This window comes from Mustelus asterias, chromosome 23, assembly GCF_964213995.1.
Source record: "Mustelus asterias chromosome 23, sMusAst1.hap1.1, whole genome shotgun sequence".
NCBI lineage: Eukaryota > Metazoa > Chordata > Chondrichthyes > Carcharhiniformes > Triakidae > Mustelus > Mustelus asterias.
In genome coordinates, this window is record NC_135823.1 from 54,840,931 (window position 1) to 54,864,653 (window position 23,723).

Here is a 23,723-nt window from a genome sequence, read left to right on the forward strand (position 1 = left end):
CTCTCAGTGCTAAGGACACAGGTTCGATTCCTGGCTTGGGCTGCTGTCTGTGCGGAGTTTGCATGTTCTCCCTGTGCCTATGTTGGTTTCCTCCGGGTGCTCCAGTTTCTTCCCACAGTCTGAAAGACGTGCACTGGCTATGCTAAATTCTCCCTCAGTGTACACAAACAGGTGCTGGAGTGTGGTGACTCGGGGATTTTCACTGTAACTTCATTGCAGTATTAATGTAAGCCTACTTGTGATGCTAATAAATAAATTTCAAACTATGACTGTAACACTGCATCCTGCACCCTCTCCTTTCCTTCTCCCCTATGTACTGTATGAATGGTATGCTTTGCCTGTATAGCGCACAAGAAACAATACTCTTCATTGTATACTAATACATGTGACAATAATAAATCAAATCAAACTGGCGAGATACCAGGAGATGTTGCTGGTGAACTGTGACAGGCCCACAATGGGTTAAACAGACAATGGTAGTTGAAGGAGAAGGGGTTGCAGAGACATAAACGTTTATTTATTAGTCACAAGTAGGCTTACATTAACACTGCAATGAAGTTACAGTGAAAATCCCCGAGTCACCACACTCTGGCGCCTGTTCGGGTACACCGAGGGGGAATTTAGCATGGCCAATGCAGCTAACCAGCACATCTTTCAGACTGTGGGAGGAAACCGGAGCACCCGGAGGAAACCCACGCAGACACGGGGAGAATGTGCAAACTCCATACAGACAGTGACCCAAGTTGGGAATTGAATCCGGGTCCCTGGCGATGAGAGGCAGCAGTGCTAACCACTGTGCCACCCTAATACCAGGAGGTGCTGCCGGTGATTTATGATAGACCCACAATGGGTTAAACAGCCGAAAGGTGTTTACAGTCCGTTTCTTCCTCGGATCCCAGCCCCCTTTCTCCTTCTCTCTGCTTCCATTGGAGGGGAGAAGGGACTGGGGCTCTGCCCACTGGCTGCCTGGGGTGTCAATCAGGGCTGAGGTGGGTGTGCCTGCACTCCCCTCCCCTCCTGTGGGGCAGGGTAAAAGCGTGCAGGAAGCAGCAGCAATCCGGGCTGGCTAGCTACAGCTGGCAGCTCAGAGCGGAGCAAAGTGGCTGGCGAGAGGGATGAGAGAGATGCGCTTCCCGGTTCTGACAGCGGACACAATGATCCCCACCGCCAGGTGAACAGCGAACAGCTTAAAGTTGCTGCCCAGATCGCAACCAGCAATAGCAGCAACACATAGAGAGGGGGGGGGAAAAAAGGAAAAACTCCTCCCAATTGTTGTTTTAAAGGACCTGCAAGACCTGGTTTCGAGATGTCAAGGAAAAAGACACTGAAGGGTAAAAGTCACACGTCGCCCAGCAACACCCTGACAGCAGGCAAAGGGAAAGAGCAGGAGACAGCGAGCAAAAGCAGCTCCGGGGTCCACCTCCCCATTAACGGGGTGACCCTGCCCAGCAGACCCTCTCTGAGCAACAGCAGCGAGTTCTATGATATAGCTTTTAAGGTTGGTTCTCTCGGGGGTTGGCTGACTTTAATGTGGCCAATGGACTAGATATTGTTGGTGGGAGGGGGGGTTATTTTTTATTTTTAACCCCCCCTTCCTCCCTCTATTGTATTTATGTTTTTTTTCCCGTATTTTTAACTAAAGTCTTCCCCCAAGTCAGGATTCAGAAAGTGGCCAGCAGGTATTTATTTATCACTCCGCATTGCCAGAGATGCAAAAACATATTTTGTCAAAAGGGACAGTTGCTATTTTTACCACGCACGGCAGCAGGCCACTCGGCCCCACTGTTTATTCCTCGCATGAGTTGTTGTTATTTATTGGTTTTTGTGTTCCTGGCTGGGCTGGATGAAGCGTTCCAGGACTTGTCCAAAGCAGCAGGTCTCCACACACAGTCAACTCCCCCAGCCCCTTACACACACTCTCCACATAATCACCCACCCACCCCCCTTACACACTCTCCCAAAATGATTGCTAAACCCAAGCCAGATCACAATTCATTTGTTTTGTGCGTATAGCAGGAGGCTATTTGGCCCTTCTCGTTTGTGCAAGCTCTTTTGGGAGTGAGGGGAACAGCTATCTAATTTTAGTCTCACTGCACATCCCCTCCCCCTTTTGCCCAGAGCCCGGCCAATCTTTTAATTCTTAAAGCATTTATCAAATTGCCTCTACGTTCTTCCTCCCCCATCTGCTTTTCGGTGTCTTTTGTTCCAGGATTTTGAACCTTGTTGCCAGTCCCCACTCATGGTAAATAAAAAAGGGATCAGCAGCGTAGGTTATGTAATAACCACTGGATGTGACACCAGACTTCACTTGGGTTAAAGGGCGCCTGGGATTGACTCATCCAAATGATGCTAGTTTTGAGAAGATAAGTTAAGTATTACTAATTTGGGAAAAGAGAAGGAGGGCCCATTCAGGAAGGTGGCTGAAATGCTCCCCCTGTGTCTGAGGGGCAGGCTTGTCCCACAGCCCACTCTGTCTTAATTCAGTGCTCAAATCCTTTCGGGTGTTCTCAATGGAGGCTGTACTGTGTTATGTCTAATCTCAGGCAGTGACACACAAAGGTTCACCTAATACTCTCCGAAGGGACAATGTGTTGAAGAGGAGATAAGCAGAATGTCCCAGTTTATCAGAAGCAAATACTTTCTTTTTGCGCTGTCTGGTGGTATCCATTACCAGAAACCATGCCCACAGTGCCAGGTAAACAGAAAACGCTATCCTGAGTGCCCATTTTTTTCTTGAAAGCAAAGAATATACACATTGTGAAATGCTGATAGCCTGCGCTTTTTAAAACTGGCGACAGTGTCAGTACCTGAGGGGTTAATCTTAGAACTGGGGGATGGGAGGGGGTTAAATGAACGCTGTCATAGGAGGGGAGAGGTGGTCGTGCGGTTAAATAATAATATCATAACTGGGAAGGGTTGTGGGGTGGGTGGGAGATGGGCAGTATGGTGGCACAGTGGTTAGCACTGCTGCCTCACAGCACCAGGGACCTGGGGTTCGATTCCCGGTTTGGGTCACTGTCTGTGTGGAGTCTGCACGTTCTCCCCGTATCCGTGTTGGTTTCCTCCGGGTGCTCCGGTTTCCTCCCACATTCTGAAAGATGTGCTGATTAGGCGCATTGACCTGAACAGGCGCCGGAGTGTGGCGACTAGGGGATTTTCACAGTAACTTCATTGCAGTGTTAATGTAAGCCTTACTTGTGACTAATAAATTAACTTCACTTTTAAGGTGGGATAAACAGTAACATAGCTGAGTTTGAAACTGATGGCTGCCTTTGTACCTTTCAGTTTAAGTAGCTAATTTTCTGAAGAGGAGGTTTAGTTATTAGTGTCACAAGTAGGCTTTCGTTAACGCTGCAATGAAGCTATTGTGAAAATCCCCTAGTCGTCACACTCCGGCGCCTGTTCGGGTCAATGCACTTAACCAGCACGTCTTTCAGAATGTGGGAGGAAACTGGAGCACCCGGAGGAAACCCACGCAGACACGGGGGAGAAGGTGCAGACGCCACACAGACAGTGACCCAAGCCGGGAATCGAACCCGGGTCTCTGGCACTGTGAGGCAGTAGTGCTGACCACTCTGCTGACCAGGGATCTTGGTTTAATTGTTCTTGATGTAAAAATATGAGTTCCTCATGCCATGGCGATGCAGTACTAGGGAAATTCTTCAAAGAGATGAAGAAAATTTTTGCTCCCAGTTTATTCATTGGATTTTACATCTGTGTGTTTCTGTCCAGTTTTCCTCATCACTCTGGGGTCAGTTTTAACTCTTCTGATGACTTGTGTGATGATAAACATGTCTTCCCACTCATCCTTGTGGTGAAAGGTTTTGAATGAGTTGTTAAGAGTGATGTCATGGTTTACAGCACAGTGAAGCAGTGACATGTGATATTGTGGTGAAGAATGGGTCCAGATTGGAAGAGGTCCCAAACTCCGCAGGTTGAGGAGGTGCCCAACTCAAGGAAAGTTCTTCTCAATAGGAGGAGGGAGGGACCGCAGAACTTCAGGCCAATGGGAGAACAGGGGCATCAGCCCCCGGGCCAATGGGAGAATAGGGAGATCAGGACAGTTGTCCCTTGACCATTGATCTTGGGGTTTCGGTGATCAGAGCATAAGATATAGGAACAAGAGAAGGCCATTCAGCCCCTTGAGCCTGCTACACCATGCAATAGGATCATGGTTGATCTGACATTCCTCACATCCACTTTCCTGCCCTTTCCCCATAACCTTGATTCCCTTACTGATCAAAAATCTATCTGTCTCAGCCCTAAATATACACAAGGGCTGGAATTTTACCAACCTGCCCGCCATGGGAATCGGAGCGGGCGAGAGGTGGACAATGGAAAGGCTGTTGACCTCGGGTGGGATTTTACGGTTTTGGGAGGAGTGAGGTCGTAAAATCCAGCCCAAGGACTCTGCCCCCACAGCTCTCTGTGGCAAGGAGTTCCACAGACCCTCTGAGGGAGGAAGTAACTCCTCATCTCAGTCTTAAATTGGCACTCCATTATTCTGAGACTATGCCCTCTGGTCCTAGACTCTCCCATGAGGTGAAACATCCTCTCAACATTTACCCAGTCAAGCCCCCTATGAATTATATACCTTTGAATGAGATCACCTCTCATTCTTCTAAATTCCAATGAGTGGAGTCCCAACCTGTTTAACCTTCCCTCATAAGGCAATCCCTCCATTCCTGGGATCATCCCAGTGAACCTTCTCTGAACTGCTTCCAATGAAGTAATATCTTTCTTTCAATAAGGGAACCAAAACTGCTCACAGTACCCCTGATGTGGTCTCACCAGTGCCTTGAACAGCTGCAGCAAGACTTCCCTACTCTTACACTCCAACCCTCTTGAAATCAGGGTCAACATTCTATTAGCCTTCCTGATTATCTGCTGCTCCTGTGTTTCATGTACAAGTGTCCCCAAGTCCCTTTGTGTTGCAGCTTTCTGCAGTTTTTTCTCAATTTAAATAAAACTCTGTCCTTTTGTTCTTCCTTCCAAAATGAACAGTTCAAAGTTCATCATTATGAAGGGACCAATGGGTGGGTCAGTGCACTCTCTTTGATGTGCATGATCCCAGGAACTGATAAAAGGAAGGAGCTGCCGGAATTGAAGCTACTTCGTCTGATTACTGTTTCGTAGGCTCCTTTAATCAGTGCAGCAGTTTTCAGAAGACTAGTTCCTCCTTTTCCAAACTTGCAAAAGTCCCCTTTGACTGGCTCATCAATCACCTGAATTCTTTCAATGTGATTTGTTCCTTAAAGCTTCTGTCTGCCCCATTTACCATTTGCCAAGGCAGCTACTCAGTAGTGTGAATACTAAGGGCCCACTCGGAACGTTTTATTTACCAAGTGTCCAAATTTCCTAATTAGCCAGTGTAGGCAACAGCCTTTTTTTTTTGGAAAAGTTTATTCATGATCTGTGGGCAGCGCTGGCGAGGCCAGCACTTTGTGCCAATCCCTAATTGCCATTGAGAAGGGCGGTGGTGAGTCTTGAGTTGCGGCAGTCTATGTTGTCACAGTGCTGGGAACTAGGCTGTTTGACCACGGTGTGGGAGGGGCAAGGGGGTGCAGGCACTGCCATATCTCAGCCTGAGCTCCTCCTCCACCCACCAGGCAAACGCAAAGAAATTCAGGAGTGGGAAACCTGGCACATTTTTTTCAGCATTCATTCTCTTGATCTCTCAGTAGCACTTGGCACTTTTATCATCTCAGATACTCAAGGAGGTTTGTTCTTTACAGCTTAATCACTGCGTAAAATTGGATATTTACATTTCCCACTTGTACTGAGAGAGAATTATTAATCAATAAGCACATTTTTGCTCTTGTTTATCTAACTATGCAGTCCAAATCGTTTTTTATTCTCCACCCCCCCCCCCCAAGCCACTATGTATTTCCCCCCCCTGCTGAGCTCATGAGTTACTCATTGCTGGATTGCTCTGCAGTAGTTAACCAGCATCTAAGGGAAGATATAGGAGAAGCATAGACATAATTCATGATGCTCAGTTGGCAAGCTGGTGCAGACACGGTGGACCAAATGGCCTCCTTCTGCACCGTAACAATTCTGTGCTCTGGGGAGACAGCAGGGCAGTGGGTTTAGGTTTGGAATGTCTTGGCCCAGAGCTGATTGTGAGTTGACAGATGGGTTGAGTGCCCCCACTTCTTCTGTGCTACCAGACAGTATTGAACATTTGACATTAAGGCATCACGGTTGAACACAATCTCCTTACCCATTCTCTCAATGCACAGAGTTTTCCTGTAAGGCTCACTGGACAGTGGGCAAGCAGTGGTGGCTTTAATCCTTAGAACCATATGATCCCTATGGTGCAGAAGGAGGCCATTCGGCCCATCGAGTCTGCACCAACTCTCCGAAAGAACATTTTAACTAGGCCCACCCCTCCCCGCCCTATCCCTGTATCCCCATGTATTTACCATGGCCAATCCACTTAGGGCAGCATGATAGCACAGTGGTTAGCACTGCTACCTCACAGCGCCAGGGACCCGGGTTCGATTCCCAGCTTGAGACACTGTCTGTACAGAGTCTGCGCATTCTCCCCATGTCTGCGTGGGTTTCCTCCGGGTGCTCTGGTTTCCCACAACAGTCTGAACAATGTGCTGGTTAGATGCGTTGTCCTTGCTAAATTCTCCCTCCGTGTACCTGAACAGGTGCCGGAGTGTGGTGACTAGGGGATTTTTGCAGTAACTTCATTGCAGTGTTAATGTAAGTCTACTTGTGACGCTAATAGAACTAAAAACCTAACCTACACATTTTTGGACACTAAGGCGCAATAGAACATGGTCAATCCAGCTAACCTACACATCTTTGGAGTGTGGGAGGAAACCAGAGCACCCGGAGGAAACCCACAAAGACATGGGGAGAACATGCAAACTCCACACAGTCACCCAAGGCTGGAATCGAATCTGGGTCCCTGGGGCTGAGAGGGCAGCAGTGCTAACCTGGGTTGCGCAGTGAACTAATCTCGCTCACTGCACAGCCCGGGAGATCTGTGTAGATGCCAGGCTAAGATTATCAGATCACCATACAAACTGGCTGCCAATATTGCAACTTCTTCCACCCTGTGTTGATGGGGGTCAGATGAAATAGGATGGGGGGGGAAAGGCTAGTACAAAGCGTACACCAGTCGGGCCAAGTGGCCTGTTTCTGTGCTGTAAAATCTAAGGTGGAAGGAACATTTGGCTCATCTATGATGCATCACATCACTCGTAGAAAGCTGAATTTAAAAAGAAAGACAAACAATCTGGTTTGGTTCAGTACTCTGATTAGTCGATGGGTTTCAAGCTGAGAATTACTGAGGCGATCATCCCTCAAAAGTGGGCGCAGGCTTTAATGAAGCATTAAACGGCTGTCACTGATTTATGCGTGGTCCTTGCTTGTCTTACTAACAGCCTTTATTGTTTCATCCTAGGTAATGTTAGTTGGAGACTCTGGAGTGGGGAAAACCTGTTTACTGGTGCGTTTTAAGGATGGAGCTTTCTTAGCGGGAAGCTTTATTTCCACGGTGGGAATTGACTTCAGGGTGAGAGATTCTCTTACATTTTTAATATTTCCCTCGCTGGTCGGTGTCGGAATGTGATTAAATGCACTGCTCAAGACAATCATCATAACATGAATCACAGCGTGGTGTGATGCTGAATGAGGCCATTCAGTCCACCTTGCTGGTGCCAGCTCTTTTGAAAGAGCTCTTGATTTAGTCCCACAGCCCAGGTATATGCACACACATCCCAAAGAGTGTTTGTATTTACCTTGCATTTGTCTTGGGAGCGAGTATTTCTTGTTATTTATTGGTTTGAATGTTTGCCAGTGCGCATGGAATCCATTTGGCTAAAGGCACTATTTTTCACCCACTGCTTTGACAAACACTCCCTGTCATTGAGCGACGCATAAAAATAAATGTGCAGATTTACATCACTTCTATCAGCTCCACATTAATAAGAAGCTACTGGATTTTTGCATATACATCAGGGTGTGTGTGCTAGTTTTGGCTGGTGTACAACCACGGAGTGGCCTTCATTCCATCCTTGGCTGGTGCCTGGATTAGCTGATCTCAGTTGGGTTTGATGTGGGGAAGCTACCTTGGGCTCAGTTAGTGGACGAACAAGCACGTGATTGATGTCTGCTGGGGGGTGGGTATACGTGTACGATTCTCCAGGCCTGGTTGCACTGCCTTCAGCGGAGACACCTAGCCCACCAACATTCGGTCTTGCCTCACACGGGAATCGGAGAATCCTACAGTGCAGAAGGAGGCCATTCGGCCCATCGGGTCTGCACCAACCACAATCCCACCCAGACCCTATCTCCATAACCCCGTGCATTTACCCTGGCTAGTCCCTCTGACTCTCAGCTGAAATTTAGCATGGCCAATCTACTTAACCTGCACATCTTTGGACTATGGGAAGAAACTGGAGTACCCAGAGGAAACCCATGCAGATATAGGGAGAATATGCAAACTCCGCACAGACGGTGACCCAAACCGGGAATCGAACCCGGGTCCCTGGCGCTGTGAGGCAGCAGTGCTAACCACTGTGCTGCCCACTAGTAGGATGCACAACCCCTTGCATTGAGGTACCGGAGGGGCCCCATTGCCTGTGCGACTAATGCCCGGATGAGAGCCACCACCGTCTGAGGGATTTATTCTTCAGATACAGTAACAGCAGTGAGTGTGCAACTCAACTAATTAGTGGTCCCCAATGTAATTCTTTCCTACTGAGTGTTATTTCTTTACATAGAAACTGGCTGTGGTAAATGTGTGGCAATACTGTGAGACATGCATGCATACAAATTAATCTTTAGGAAACTTGGTGCAATGTATTATTTGCACGATACACAAGAATCATAAATCTCTGCATGGATGACACCGCGATTGTACAGTGGGTGATGCGATGAGCCCTCTTTGGGGTGATGGAGCCTGACACTAGTATAATTCAACAGTTGCACATTAGCAGCAGTGACTGAACGCATGGATGGATTATTGCTGCCCAGCTGTGTGGTGTTAAAGAATTGGGATTGCTTATTTTGCTGTGCACTGGTGTACAATAAATTGGAGCCTTTCCTTCTGCGTGGCAGAGATGCACAAGCCTCATAGATTGATCAGGGTAAAAAGAAAAATCAGGGCTGGGTAATTACCACACAGCACAGAAGGAGGCTACTTGGCCCATTGTCCCTATGCTAGCCCCTCGGAAGAGTTATCCCATTAATCCCACTCCGCTGCTTCTTTCCCTATAATCCTGCAGTTGTTTTCTTCCCAAGAATCTGTCCAACTCCCTTTGGAAAGCTGCTATTGAATCTGCTCCCATCACCTTTTGGACAGAAGCACAGTGGAAGGTATTTAAAGAAACTTTTAATACGGTACAGAAGCAGTGTATACCCGAGAAGAAAAAACTCTTCCACAGGAAAAAAAACAGCCATGGACAGCTAAACAGATAAAGGACAGCATTAAACTAAAAGAAAGAGCTGACAAAAATGCAAAAAAATACAGCATTTTCTTTAATTCATTTGTGGGACATGGGCATCGCTGGCTGGCCAGCATTTATTGCCCATCCTTAGTTGCTGGAGGGCAGTTGAGAGTCAACCACATTGCTGTGGATCTGGAGTCCTATCAACCAGGTAAGGACAACATATTTTCTTCCCTAAAGGACATTAGTGAACCAGATGGGTTTTTCTGACAATGGTTTCACGGTCATCAGTAGATTCTTAATTCCAGGTATTTCTTATTGAATTCAAATTCCACCATCTCCATGGTGGGATTTGAACCCAGATCTCCAAAACATGAGCTGACTTTCTGGATTAATAGTCTCGTGATAATACCACTCGGCCATCACCTCCTCTATCAAATGGGGAAGATACAAACTCCAGCAAAGGTCCACAAGGCGACTTATAAGAGCTACTGAAAGGTATTAGGAAGGAGACTTGAAAGGGACATCAAGATCAATAAGAAGAAATGTTATAGTTACTGTAATGACTTCAATCAGGCCATTGAGGTTGGCCTATTGGAATATGAACTCCCTGATTAAGGAGTCAATTGATGGGCCAGTCAGGGAACCTTTTCCTTGTGTTTAATTGGGAGTGTCAGTTCCTCTGGCACTCCCAAAGGTAGATGACTGACTGCTAGCACTCTGTACTGCTGTTGGAATTGTAAATAAAGGGATTTTGGTGAAGGGACTTCTGCCCCCGAAGACTATATTGCAGTTACTAAAGAGAAAGAGAGATCAGGAGCAATGTTGGCCCACTAAAGACTGCAAGTGGGGATATTCTTAATGACTATGGGAAAATGGTAGATATATGTTAAATATTTACTTTGCCTCGGTATTTACAGCAGAAAAGGGGGATCGCTTGTCAGAAGTCCCAAGAAAATTAGTCTTGGATCCGGAACAGGGACTCAATACAAGTAAGACATCGATAATGAGACTGAAGTGTGACAAACCCCCTGACGGTTTCCATCCGAGGGTGTTAAAGGAAGTATTGAAGCACATTGTAGATGTGCCCCAACTATAACCTTTCAGAGTTCCCTAGATTCAGGAGATATCCCCCTGGATTGGAAAATTGCTCACGGCACTCTGCTTTTTAAGAAGGGCGAAAGAGGATGCCCAGAGAATTACCAGTTAGCCCAACATCTGTGGTGGGGAAATTGTTGGAGTCTATAATCAAGGATAGGGTAACTGAACACCTTGCAAATTTTCAGAGAAAGCCAGCATGGATTCATGACTGACAGTTTATGCCTGACAAACTTCATTGCATTTTTTGAAGAGGTGACTAAGGCAGTGGATGGGGGAAAGTCTATGGATGTTGTTTACATGGACTTCCGGAAGGCCTGTGATCAAGTTCCATATAAGAGACTGTTAATGGAGGTAGAAGCCCATGGAATTGAGGGCAAATGACTAATATGGCGGGGAAATTGGTTAAATGGTAGGCGACAGGCAGTAGGGATAATGGGTAGGTACTCAAATTGGTGGAATCTGTGTTGTCTCAATTGTTCATATTATTTATTAACAACTTGGACAATGGCATAGAAATTCATATTGACATTTGCTGATGACACAGTTAAGTGGCATTGTGGATAGTGTAGAATTATAAAGGAATATTGATAGATTTGGCCTCTTTTAAGGTCAAACCAAATAAACAAACTCAAATTAAATCAGGACAAAGTAAAAGGGGCAGCTCCCCCAAAGGAGGGGGAACAGCCCGAACAGAAATCGAAGTACAAAGGAAACTTAAAAACATCAAATCATAATGTGATTATCAGGGTCAATAACGCACCACCCCTGCGGTGCCCAATGGGCACGGAAGGCGTCATCCGTGCCCGTGGACACCATATGCTCCCTCTCCAGGGACACCTGGCCGCGAACGTAGCAGTGGTAGAGGGGCAGACAGTCAGGATGGACGGCCCCCTCGATCGCCCGCTGCCTGGACCTGTAAATGGCACATTTCACCAGGCCCAGGAGCAGGTTCACGAGGAGGTCGCCATCGCGACCCTCCCCTCTCCGCACCAGGTGTCCGTAGATCAGGAGCGTGGGACTGAAGTGCAAACAAAACATCAAAAAAGGTTTTTGAGGAAAACATAAAGGGAGTGCAGCCTAAGACACAAAACCTAGACATGGTCCACGGAGAATGGGCAAAACCGCAGCAGATGGTTTCCTGTCTAAGCAAATGTGAGATTCATTTTGGACTGAAAAAGGTTAGACAGGGTATTTTCTAGATGGTATGAAGTTAAATACAGTGGGTTTCCAAAGAGATTTGGGGATTCAGGTGCACAGGCCTTTAAAATGCCACGGACAGGTGCAGAAAATAATCCAGAAGGCGAATGGAATGCTGGCCTTTATATCCAGAAGACTGGAGTATAAGGACACAGGAATTATGCTGTAGCTATAAAAACCCAGGTTAGACTCCAGTTGTAGTCACTGAGCAGATCTGGGCATTACACCTTAGGAAGGATATATTGGCCTTGGAGGGAGTGCAGTATCAGTTTACAAGACAGATACCAAGTGTGGGATTTTCCAGCCGCGCTCACCCGCAAGATCACAAATCCCACCCGAGGTCAACGGACCTTTGCATGGTCCATGTCCCGCCTGCTACGATTCCCATGGCAGGCAGGATGGGAAAATTCCACCCCCTAGACTTCAGGGGTTTAATTATAAGGAGAGATTATATAAATTAGAACCATTTTCTCCAGAATTTAAGAAGGTTCAGGGGTGATCTGATCAAAGTCTTCAAGATACTAACAGGAAAAGACAGTAGGTAAAAATAAACAATTTCCACTGGTTGGAGATTCTAAAACTAGGGGGGCATAGTGTAAAAATTAGGGCCAGACCAGTCAGGAAGCATTTCTATGCACAAAGGGTGGTAGATGTTTGGAGAACTCTTCCACAAATAGCAGTTGATGCCAGATCAATTGCTATCTTTAAATCTGAGATGGATAAATTTGTGTTGAGCAAAGGAATTAAGGGATATGGGCCAAAGGCAGGTGTATGGAGTTAGGTCACAGATCAGCCATGGATCTCATTAAATGACATAACAGACTCGAAGGGCTGAATGGCCAACTGTTCCTAGTTCCTTCCAAACCTTGTCATGTAAAAATACATTCTCCCCACCTTCCCTCTGGTTCTTTTTGCCAGTTATCTTCAGTTTGTTTCCTCTGGTTATCGACCCTCCTGTCAGTAGAAACAATTCCTTATTTATTCAACTGGAGAGGGGAGAATAAGTTTGTGTTGCAGTCTCTAATGAAACCAAATACAGTTACCAGCTCCTCCCCAATCCCTCCTGTGGGAACTAACCAGTATGTGGGTTCATGGGTGCCAGACCAACCTCCTGTACCTTGTTCCCAAGTGACCATTCTTCATAGAAGAGACAGGGAGTGTTTGCCTGCTAATCAGCTGTGGTCAGCATCACGATGGTGCCCCATCTCACTCACGCTCTACCTCTGTACATGCATACTGTTCCATACAGAGATCTGAATCTTTGCCTTACTTTCATACTCCCTAGCCCTGGATGTTTGAGCTGCGCTATCGCTGTAAAGGAGACACAAGTTCTGCTTCTTCATAAAATACCTTTATTTCTTTGATCCAACTCCACACACCATTCTCCAGCAACAACCAGTATCACCTGCAGCCCCTTTTATATATGACTTCTATTGAATAATTGACATCAAATTAGGAGTTAATTGGAAGATCTGTTAACCCATTCCTGACACTGAAGTGTTGCTTTAACTGAGTTTCAGCTAACTTGACTATCAATGTGGCCTCAAAACAGGATCTTCCTGCTCTGCAGTGATAAGTACCGTACTGAAAGATGTCTGACCCCATCATCAGGCCAGTTGACAAAATCTATATTTTTATTGATTATTTATTTCTAAATCATCTCAACTTCCACTGCGCAAGCAAAATATGTGGCAGTGCCTTCCGTCTTTTCTTATCCCTACTTGTGGAGTAAACTCTGCATTTCTCTGTTCTCCTGCCTCACAGCGCCAGGGACCCGGGTTCGATTCCCGGTTTGGGTCACTGCCTATGCGGATTCCGCACGTTCTCCCCATGTTTGCGTGGGTTTCCTCCGGGTGCTCTGGTTTCCTCCCACAGTCCAAAAAGACGTGCTGGTTAGGTGCATTGGCAGTGCTAAATTCTCCCTCAGTGTACCCGAACAGGTGTCGGAATGTGGCGACTAGGGGATTTTCACAGTAACTTCATTGCAGTGTTAATGTAAGCCTACTTGTGACACTAATAAATAAACTTTATCCTTACTTATGGAATAAACTCTGTGCTGGAATTTTATCGCCCCTCCTGCCATGGAAATCAGTGCGTGAGAGGGGCGGATGATGGAAAGGTCTGTTGACCTCGGGTGAGGTTTTATGGTTGTGGGATGAGTGAGGCTGTAAACCCCCGCCCTGTATTTCACTGTTCTCCCTCATGCATCCCCTGTGCTTCCACAGGCAAGTTACCGTAACGATATTTGTGTCAGAGTTAAGCATCAGAAATGTCTGTAGCAATAAAGTGGTGTAACCAGGGCTATTGAGACTGAGGTAGTAATGGAGTAGGGGGGAGAGACTTCAGGACTTGCTCCATGGGACCACCTAGTGGCCAGAACTTGCAATTAGCATGTGACAGTCAGCATTGCCAAATTGAACATGGAATGTTGACATGGCAATTTACAATGGGAAACGATGTGAGCCAGAATTGTGACAGCTTGTAGCAGGATTTGTGGAAAGGAAGTACAGTACAGAAGCAAAATTTTCACTAATGTGTTGTTTGGCTACATTTTTAGTGGGATTAAGTGAAATCTCATTTGCAGCTTTGGTTAATTGAGCATTCTGGAGTTTAACGCAGTGAAGGCTTGAGGTTATTTGGGAAAGGATTCATTTTTTAATAACCCTCTTCCCCCTCTAAAGATGCGCGGGTTAGGTGGATTAACCTTGGTAAATTGCCCCTTAGTGCCCAAAGATGTGTGGGTTAGATGGATTGGCTGCAGCTACGGGGCTGGGTAAGATGAGGTTGGGGGTGGGCCTGGGTAAATGCTCTTTCGAAGAGTCGTTGCAGACTTGATGGACCTAATGGCCTCCTTCTGCACTGGAGGGATTCTATGGATTGTATGAGTTTTCTCCGGGTGCTCCGGTTTCCTCCCACCATCCAAAGATGTGCCGTTTAGATGGATTGGCCATGCTAAATTGCCCCATACTGTCCCAAAATGTGTTAGTTCGGGGGATTAGCAGGATAAATGTGTGGGGTTATGGGGATAGAGTGGAGAGAGGACGGCCTAAGTGGGATGCTCTTGGAGAGTCACTGCAGACTTGATGGGCTAAATGGCCTCCTTCTGCACTGTCGGGATTCTATGAAGTGCTACTAACTTGAACCACGCCTGACGCGAAAGTGAATTTGAACAATGCAACTTTCTATTTAGGAACTCAAAGAGTGATCTGTATTGACTCTCACCTGCTGAATTATTTATTTCACTCTTTGCCACTCATTACCTGCCCTTGTTGCTTCTGCTGAGACTGAATTTGGAATGAGCACATTAGGAATTGTTTGGCATGAATGCACACTTGACTATTGCATCGCACAGAGAGTCCTGCCTTCAGCGTTTTATAATAATCTCCATCTATTCCTCTTTTGTTTGGACATGCAGAGTTTATACCAACCATGGCTACATCAGCTTCAGAGAAAGCTACTTAGTACCATGGATAATCATCGAGGCTATAGGGAAATCGTTGCTGCTAATATCAACTTGCAGTCAGTCCAAAATACCTCCTGTGGCTCTGAATGGGTTAATGGCTTGGCTGGACTGATGAAGGATGGAATCATAGAATCCTCCAGTGCAGAAGGAGGCCATTCGGTCCATCTAGTCTGCACCAACCACAATTCCACCCAGGTCCTATCCCTACAATCCCATGCATTTACCCCAGCTAGTTCCCCTGACACTGAGGGTCAATTTACCATGGCCAAACCAGCTAACCCGCACATCTTTGGACTGTGGGAGGAAACTGGAGCACCCAGAGGAAACCCATGCAGACACGGGGAGAACGTACAAACTCTGCAGTGACTCAAGCCAGGAATCGAACCCGAGTCCCTGGCGCTGTTAGGCAGTAGTGCTAACCACTGTGCTGCCATGCCGCCCAATTCTCGCAGTGGGTGGTAGACCAATAATAGGTTCTTGATTGGTAAGTGGATCAAAGGTTATGGGAAAAGGTGGGAGAATGGGGTTGAGAAACTTATCAGCCATGATTGAATGACGGCACAGACTCAATGGGCCGAATGGCCTAATTCTGCTCCTATGTCTTATGGTCTTAATAATCTTTCTTTTAAATTGGCATTCCAAAATTTTGGATGTCTTCACAGGTTGTGAAAATAATACAGGGTTGAATTCACCCCACAGGCAACTCTGTTTCATTTGAAACTCTCATCAAGTTCCCAATAACGTGTCCCTTACCCAAGGTGGAGAATTAACTGAATAAATTTGAATTCAGGAGTTTCAGTTTAAGAATGGTCTCTCTTTCACCAGATTGAAACCTCATTTCCCATTGTACTTTTTATTGGGCAGTGTGTTTGGTACCTTCACTCGCTCCGTAAACTCGACTTCATTCAAATCTCTGCTGCCCAGATATCCCCCCCCTCCCCACCTCCGTCGCAACTCTAACTTTGATTGCTCCATTATTGGTGGCTGCATCTTCAGCAGTTTTGGCCCTAAGCTCAGGAATTTCCTCCATAAACCTCTGCCACTTCTGTAGCTCTCGCCTCCTCCAGGGAAGGCACGGTGGCACACTGGTTCGCACGACTGCCTCACAGCACAAGGGACCCGGGTTCGATTCCTGGCTTGGGTCACTGTGTAGAGTTTGCACGTTCTCCCTGTGTCTGTGTGGGTTTCCTTCGGGTGCTCTGGTTCCCTCCCACAGTCCGAAAGACGTGCTGGTTAGGTTAATTGGCCACGCTAAATTCTCCCTCTGTGTACTCGAACAGGCGCCAGAGTGTGGTGATTAGGGGATTTTCACGTAACTTCATTGCAGTGTTAATGTAAGCCTACTTGTGACACTAATAAATAAACTTTTAAAATTTCCTTTAGAACCTGACTTCTTTGACCAAGCTTTGATCAGTTGTCCCTGATATCTCCTTATGTGGCTGGGTGTCAAATTATATTTGATAACGCTTCCGTGAAAAGCCTGGAAATGTTTGTTTACGTTAAAGGTGCTGTACAACTGCAAATTTTGTTGCTGTTAGACCATAAGAGATAGGAGCAGAAGTAGGCCATTTAGCCCATCGGGTCTGCTGCACCATTCAATGAGATCATGGCTGATCTGATGTGATAATCCTCAACTCCATTTTCCCACCTTATCCCCGTAACCCTTGCTTCCCTTATCGATTAAAAATCTGTCCATCTTGGCCTTGAACAGACTTAATGATCCAGCCTCTACAACCCTCTGCGGTAAAAGAATTCCACAGATTCACTCTCCTCCTGAGAGAAGAAATTCCTCCACATCTGTCTTAAATGGGTGACCCCTTACTCTGAGATTTATGTCCTTTGGTCCTCGACTCTCCAACAAGAGAAAACAACCTCTCGGCATCTACCCTGTCAAGCCCCGTGAGAATACTATGGCTGGAATTTTACTACCCTGCCCGCCACAGGAATCGGAGCGGGCGAGGGGCGGACCATGGAAAAATCTGTTGACCTCGGGCGGATTTTACTGTTTTGGGACGAGCAAGGCCGTAAAATCCCGCCCACTATGTCTCAATAAGGTCGCCTCTCATTCTTCTAAACTCCAGTGAGTACAGGCCCAACCTCCTCAATCTCTCCTAAACCAATCCTTCCATACCCATTTAAGGCTGTTAGTTGTCTTCTGTGTCACAAGTGAGTGTCCGGTATGCTTGTATTTGTCACCGACAGTGACTTTTTCACACTACTTTCTGTGCTCTGTCAGCCATAGTAGATGGACCTGTTTATAAAACGTAAAATATTATCCCTGCGCTGTGTGTCAGACATGCAGAAATATTACACTGCATATTCCGCAACATTGCACACCCGAACAGATGTGCCATCTGATTATGCAATCCAGTTGAATATTGTGGATAACAAGTGGATTGCATGAATAATAAATACAGTATTCCCATTGAATAGTTGGTGAGTGCTTGGAAAATGGTTCACATTTGACAGTTTGGAACAAGAGTTATAATCCCTCGGCCTGACCTTTATCAACACTGAGAATTACAAGCTGCAAAGCAAGGATGCAATGTCAAACTCCAATGAGGCTCAATTATAAACTTGAGTAAAGATTTCTGTAGATAAAGCAACCATTGTTCCTCACATAATGCAAATGGTCCCTTACTACTTCAACCCCTTCAAGCCCATCACTGGTGAGATAAGAAATTGCTTGCTTTCAGTCCAGTTCACCCACACCTCCTGTAATTCAAGCAAGGGCGGCCACCCATTACGGTTCGTGGTTCCACGTTCATCTCAAGTCTTCATCTCTAGTTTCGCTGATCTCGGGGAAGTGGCTCCAATTCAGAAAGCTGCCTCAAGAAGCTTCCCACCCTCTTTTGGGTCAAGCTATTTCTCCTTGTTTCAGCAGCTCTTCATTTTCCTTAAAGCTCAAGACCACCCAAGGTTTTGGTACTAACTCTATATGGGAGATGTTTCCTTAGTCGTAAAGTCATAGGGCTTTACTGCACAGAAAGTGGCCCTTCAGCCCATCGTGTTGGCACTGGCCATCAAGCACCTATTGTGATAACCCCAGGACTTGCATGGGGAATCATTGACTTCCCCATAGGGCTCATTGAGTACGAGCTCACTGGTGATTGGTAATTACCTTACCAGGTGGAGCTGGTATACTGAATCCTTTTATAAAGCAGGCCCCTGAGTGGGTCCATTATTGTATTGTCCCAGTTGGGACCTGTATGTGTTCATCACAGGCTTGTGGTTCAGCTTTACTTTATTTTGGGCAACAAAGCACTGTTCCTTTTTACAGTTGATTTCTGGAGTTAATGCACCCATCTAGTCTAATCCCATTTTCCAGCGCTTGGTCCATAACCTTGGTGTTTCAAATGCTAAATGTTTCTTAAATGTTGTGAGGGTTCCCGCCTCTCCCACCCTTTCAAGCAGTGAGTTCCAGATCGTGCCACCCTCTGGGTGAAAAGGTTTTTTCTCAAATCCCCTCTAAATCTCCTGCCCCTGACCTCAAATCTATGCCCCCTGGTTATTGACCCCTCTTATATTTCCCAAACAAGATACCGGAAAAATGTTGGAGTTGAAAACTCTCTCAGCTTTGCAACTTCCCTAATTGTCTCCATGTTATCAATATGCAATAATTTTTCTTGTTGCTTTAGAACACTCCTAGGTCTTCCTCCCTACCATACTGAGAGCAGGTCTCCTCATGTTATTTTCCCTTTCTGTATCCAAAATCTGCACCGCTTATTATCGCCTTTATTTCTCCTGCAAACGGCGGATTTTAAAAACCCTCAGTATGTTTTAAATCACGCCTGCTTGTTCACGAGAATGATCCCAGGCATGAAGGGTTTGTCATGTGAGGAGTGGTTGAGGAGGTCTATACTCGATGGAGTTTAGAAGGATGAGGAGGGGATCAAATTGAAACTTACCGAATACTGAGAGGCCTGGTTGGAGTGGACATGGAGAGGACGTTTCCACTGGTGGGAGAGATTAGAACTCGAGGGCACAACCTCAGAGTGAAGGGACGCTGCTTTTAAAGCTGAGATGAGGAGAAATTTCTTCAGCCAGAGGGTGGTGAATGTGTGGAACTCATTGCCACAGAGGGCTGTGGAGGCCAGTTCATTGAGTGTCTTTAAGAGAGAGATAGATAGGTTCTTGATCAATAAGGGGATCAAGGGTTACAGGAAGAAGGCAGGAGAATGGGGTTGAGAATCATATCAGCCATGATTGAATGGTGGAGCAAACTCGATGGGCCAAATGGCCTAATTCTGCTCCTATGCCTTGTATACTCCACCATCCCTTTACCTCTTTTGATCTTTGGCAGTGCCCTGAGCTATGACACTTTAGCCATTTCCCAATTACAGTTATGAATCTTCATTGTGGTGCAATCCACCAGGCTAATTGAAATGCAGAGCTGTGCTGTACTGCATCACTATTGAGGCATATCCATTAATGCTCATTACTGGCAAAGTCTGGCACTTCGACAAGAACTGATTCCAATCCCAACCTGCCACTTGTGGCTTCTTGAAATGTGACCTGTGATGAGTGCACTGAAAAGCCCTTCAAATAAGAATCCCTATAGTGCAGAGGAGGCCATTCGGCCCATCGAGTCTGCACCGACCACAAACCCACCCATTTACAGGTGTCACAAGTAGACTTCCATTAACACTGCAATGAAGTAACTGTGAAAATCCCCTAGTCGCCACACTCTGGCGCCTGTTCAGGTACACTGAGGGAGAATTTAGCACAGCCAATGCACCTAACCAGCACGTCTTTTGGACTGTGGGAGGAAACCAGCGCATCTGGAGGAAACCCACGCAGACACTGGGAGAATGTGCAGACTCCGCGCAGACAGTGACCCTAGCTGGGATTTGAACCCGGGTCCCTGGCAGTGTGAGGTAGCAGTGCTAACCACTGTGCCACTGTGCCGCAGTTCACTGTGGTGCTATCTCACACTTTGTGAGTTGCATGATGCTATTCCTACTGGAATGATCCACATGCAACATATAGCGCTTAGGTTTTACAGGATGGAATTTTCCCAAAAATATGATTTGGGCGAGAAAAACGGGAGCGACCTGCGGCTGGTCTCCCCAGCATGGACTGGACCATAATCGTTCCATGCTTAGTCTTTTTTTGGGATGGGGTGAGTTATGTGCTGGTTCTGGGAGGGGCATATTTCCCTACCCCCTTCCTGACACTAATCACTGGCATTGGGGCCTCCCAATGGGTCCCCTTTTCATGACCCCCGACATGCAACCCCTTCATGCCTCGCCCCTTCATGAACTCCCTTGCCCTGTATAGCCCTCCAGGTTGGCACTGCAAGGTTGGCACTGCCAGAGGCGGGGCCTAAAAGGAACCCCATTGGGGGCTTCCCATTATGTTTGTGGGGGGAGACTGGCGATGGTGGGAGTGAGAGGGGGGAGGTGAGGGGGAGGGGTGGTTGCCCGCACTGTGGAAGTGATTAGGGAATGCCTGCACTGGAGGGGAATTGGAGCTTTAATGCCCTGATGCTGGCAATGATTGGTTGTGGGGAGGGCGGGGGGGGTTCTTTAAATTCAATTTGAGATCCGGGTGCCCTTTAAAAAGATCTCTGTGTAGCCGGATTTGCTGGTGTCTTTAGATTCCACCCTTCAGGGATGACAGTGCAAAGCTGGTTCCCTCTCCCACCCCCGCCACATTTTTTTTGACAAAGTGTCAGAAGACCTGAGAGATACTGCCTGTTTCTCTGCGGAGAAACACGTCGGTTTTCAGTCAGAACTTTTGGGAAAATTCTGCCCAGCGTATCTCTATTAGCACCCCTGGCGCATTATAATGGTGCGGAAAGTATAGATGCTTCCTGTGCTTTAGCCTTATGATGGTGTGGGGGGGTGGGGTGGGGGTGGTGAATAAAAATTGTGTGCTGGATTGACGATGAATAAAAGTACCTTATTGATGTGCTCTGTTAGAACCAATACAATGCAACAAAAACAGAACAAAATAGTGGAGAAAGTTGATGTTTTTTTTACTTCATTTATGGGATGTGGGCGTGGTGTTTTGTCCACCATTGAGGGCATTGAAGAGACAATCACATTGCTGTGGGTCTGGCGTCACATGGTTCAGACCAGGTAAGGATGACAGATTTCCTTCCCTAAAGGACATTAGTGAACCAGATGGGTTTTTACAACAATCGACAATGGTTTCATGGTCATCGTTAGACTTTAATTCCAGATGTTTGTTGAATTCACCTTTCACCATCTGCTGTGGTGGGATTCAAACCTGGGTCTCAGACCAGTAGCATGTGTCTCTAGATTACTAGTCCAGCGACAATACCACCATGCCACCGCCTGCCTACCGCTTCTTTGAATGAATAGCACACACACACAGAGTGGCCAACTGCCCCATAGTTTAAGGGATTGTCCCTTATTCTGTCCCACCTTTTGGTCAGTATTTCGAGGGCAGCCTATGGGAGATGGAATCTGGGAGTGTCAGCTGAGCGATTTGAATGGGACTGTTAATTTGCAAGTTTTAAAGAAAAAAATGTTGCTTTCTCAGAGTCAATGTGCAGAATGGACAGGGCAAGCTCCAAACCCATCCACTTGCTTGCTCCAAAAACAAATTCAGATTCAAACTGAATCCAATTCATGGTCCCCAGACAAAGGGACACACTTGTTGAACATTTGTGAGAAGATAAGGTTGTCACTCTCCACAAGATAAATTATAATTTTTGGTTACTTTAACTCGCCGCTGCTCATCACATGAGGGGCATGGACAGGGTGGATAGTCAGAAGCTTTTTCCCAGGGTGGAAGAGTCAATTACTAGGGGGCACAGGTTTAAGGTGCGAGGGGCAAGGTTTAAAGGAGATGTATGAGGCAAGTTTTTTTACACAGAGGGTGGTGGGTGCCTGGAATTCACTGAGGGAGGTAGTGGAAGTGGATACGGTAGTGACTTTTAAGGAGCGACTGGGCAAATACATGAATAGGATGGGAATAGAGGGATATGGTCCCCGGAAGGGTCGGGGGTTTTAGTTCAGACGGGCAGCATGGTCAGTGCAGGCTTGGAGGGCTGAAGGGCCTGTTCCTGTGCTGTAATTTTCTTTGTTCACTTCCAGTCCCAAGGTCAAAGCATCCCTTATTTTATTTCAAAAGAATTGGTCACATCAGGTTGACTTTAACTGCTGCCTCATTGTTGTGCTCAAAGAACAATACAGCACAGGAACAGGCCCTTCGGCCCTCCAAGCCCGCGCCGCTCCCCGGTCCAGGATTGAATCCTGAATCCAGGATCCCCGCCCAATTTTCCAGCCTATCTACATACCAATATCCTATCTACCGAGCTGTCCCTCACAGCTACGATGCTTTGTTCATCACAACCTAGTAACTCACCCCCACCCCCCCATTCCAGACCATGTGATCTCCAGGGAGAGGCGAAAACCCAGAGTGAAAAACCCCAGGGCCAATATGGGGGAAAAAAATCTGGGAAATTCCTCTCCGACCCCCTGAGGCGATCGAAACGAGTCCAGGAGATCACACTGGCCCTGATCGGAAAATGCTTCCCAACCCTAGTCATTTCCACTTCCACGAACACCATATGAATTCCCTGCCCCCGAGACAGGTTCCCAACTATCCGCAGTCTCGCTCTGTACTGGCACCAGCAAGATGATCATAGAATGAAGCCTTGAAACGAGAAACAAGGAACAATTAGCCCGCGCCGCTCCCTGGTCCAAACTAGACCACTCTTTTGTATCCCTCCATTCCCACTCCGTTCATGTAGCTGTCTAGATAAGTCTTAAACGTTCCCAGTGTGTCCGCCTCCACCACCTTGCCCGGCAACACATTCCAGGCCCCCACGACCCTCTGTGTAAAATATGTCCTTCTGATATCTGTGTTAAACCTCCCCCCCTTCACCTTGAACCTATGAACCCTCGTGAACGTCACCACCGACCTGGGGAAAAGCTTCCCACCGTTCACCCTATCTATGCCTTTCATAATTTTATACACCTCTATTAAGTCTCCCCTCATCCTCCGTCTTTCCAAGGAGAACAACCCCAGTTTCCCCAATCTCTCCTCATAACCAAGCCCCTCCATACCAGGCAACATCCTGGTAAACCTCCTCTGTACTCTCTCCAAAGCCTCCACGTCCTTCTGGTAGTGTGGCGACCAGAACTGGACGCAGTATTCCAAATGCGGCCGAACCAACGTTCTATACATCTGCAACATCAGACCCCAACTCTTATACTCTATGCCCCGTCCTATAAAGGCAAGCATGCCATATGCCTTCTTCACCACCTTCTCCACCTGTGACGTCACCTTCAAAGATCTGTGGACTTGCACACCCAGGTCCCCCTGCGTCTCTACACCCTTTATGGTTCTTCCATTTATCGTGTAGCTCCTCCCTACATTATTCCCACCAAAATGCATCACTTCGCATTTATCAGGATTGAACTCCATCTGCCATTTCCTTGCCCAAATTTCCAGCCTATCTATATCCTTCTGTAGCCTCTGACAATGTTCCTCACTATCTGCAAGTCCTGCCAGTTTTGTGTCGTCCGCAAACTTACTGATCACCCCAGTTACTCCTTCTTCCAGATCATTTATATAAA

At 46.7% G+C, this 23,723-nt stretch overlaps 1 protein-coding gene across 1 annotated transcript in view; it reads left to right on the forward strand.

Annotated features, from left to right (window-relative positions):
- Positions 1–1,039: 1,039 nt before the first annotated feature.
- The window catches only part of rab26 (RAB26, member RAS oncogene family), a 425,728-nt gene continuing 403,044 nt past the window's right edge, over positions 1,040–23,723 (forward strand). The window contains exons 1-2 of the mRNA XM_078240702.1: positions 1,040–1,498; positions 7,421–7,531. Coding sequence (XP_078096828.1) covers positions 1,307–1,498; positions 7,421–7,531 — 303 coding nt within the window. The 5' untranslated portion in view covers positions 1,040–1,306. The remainder of the gene's footprint in view (positions 1,499–7,420; positions 7,532–23,723) is intronic.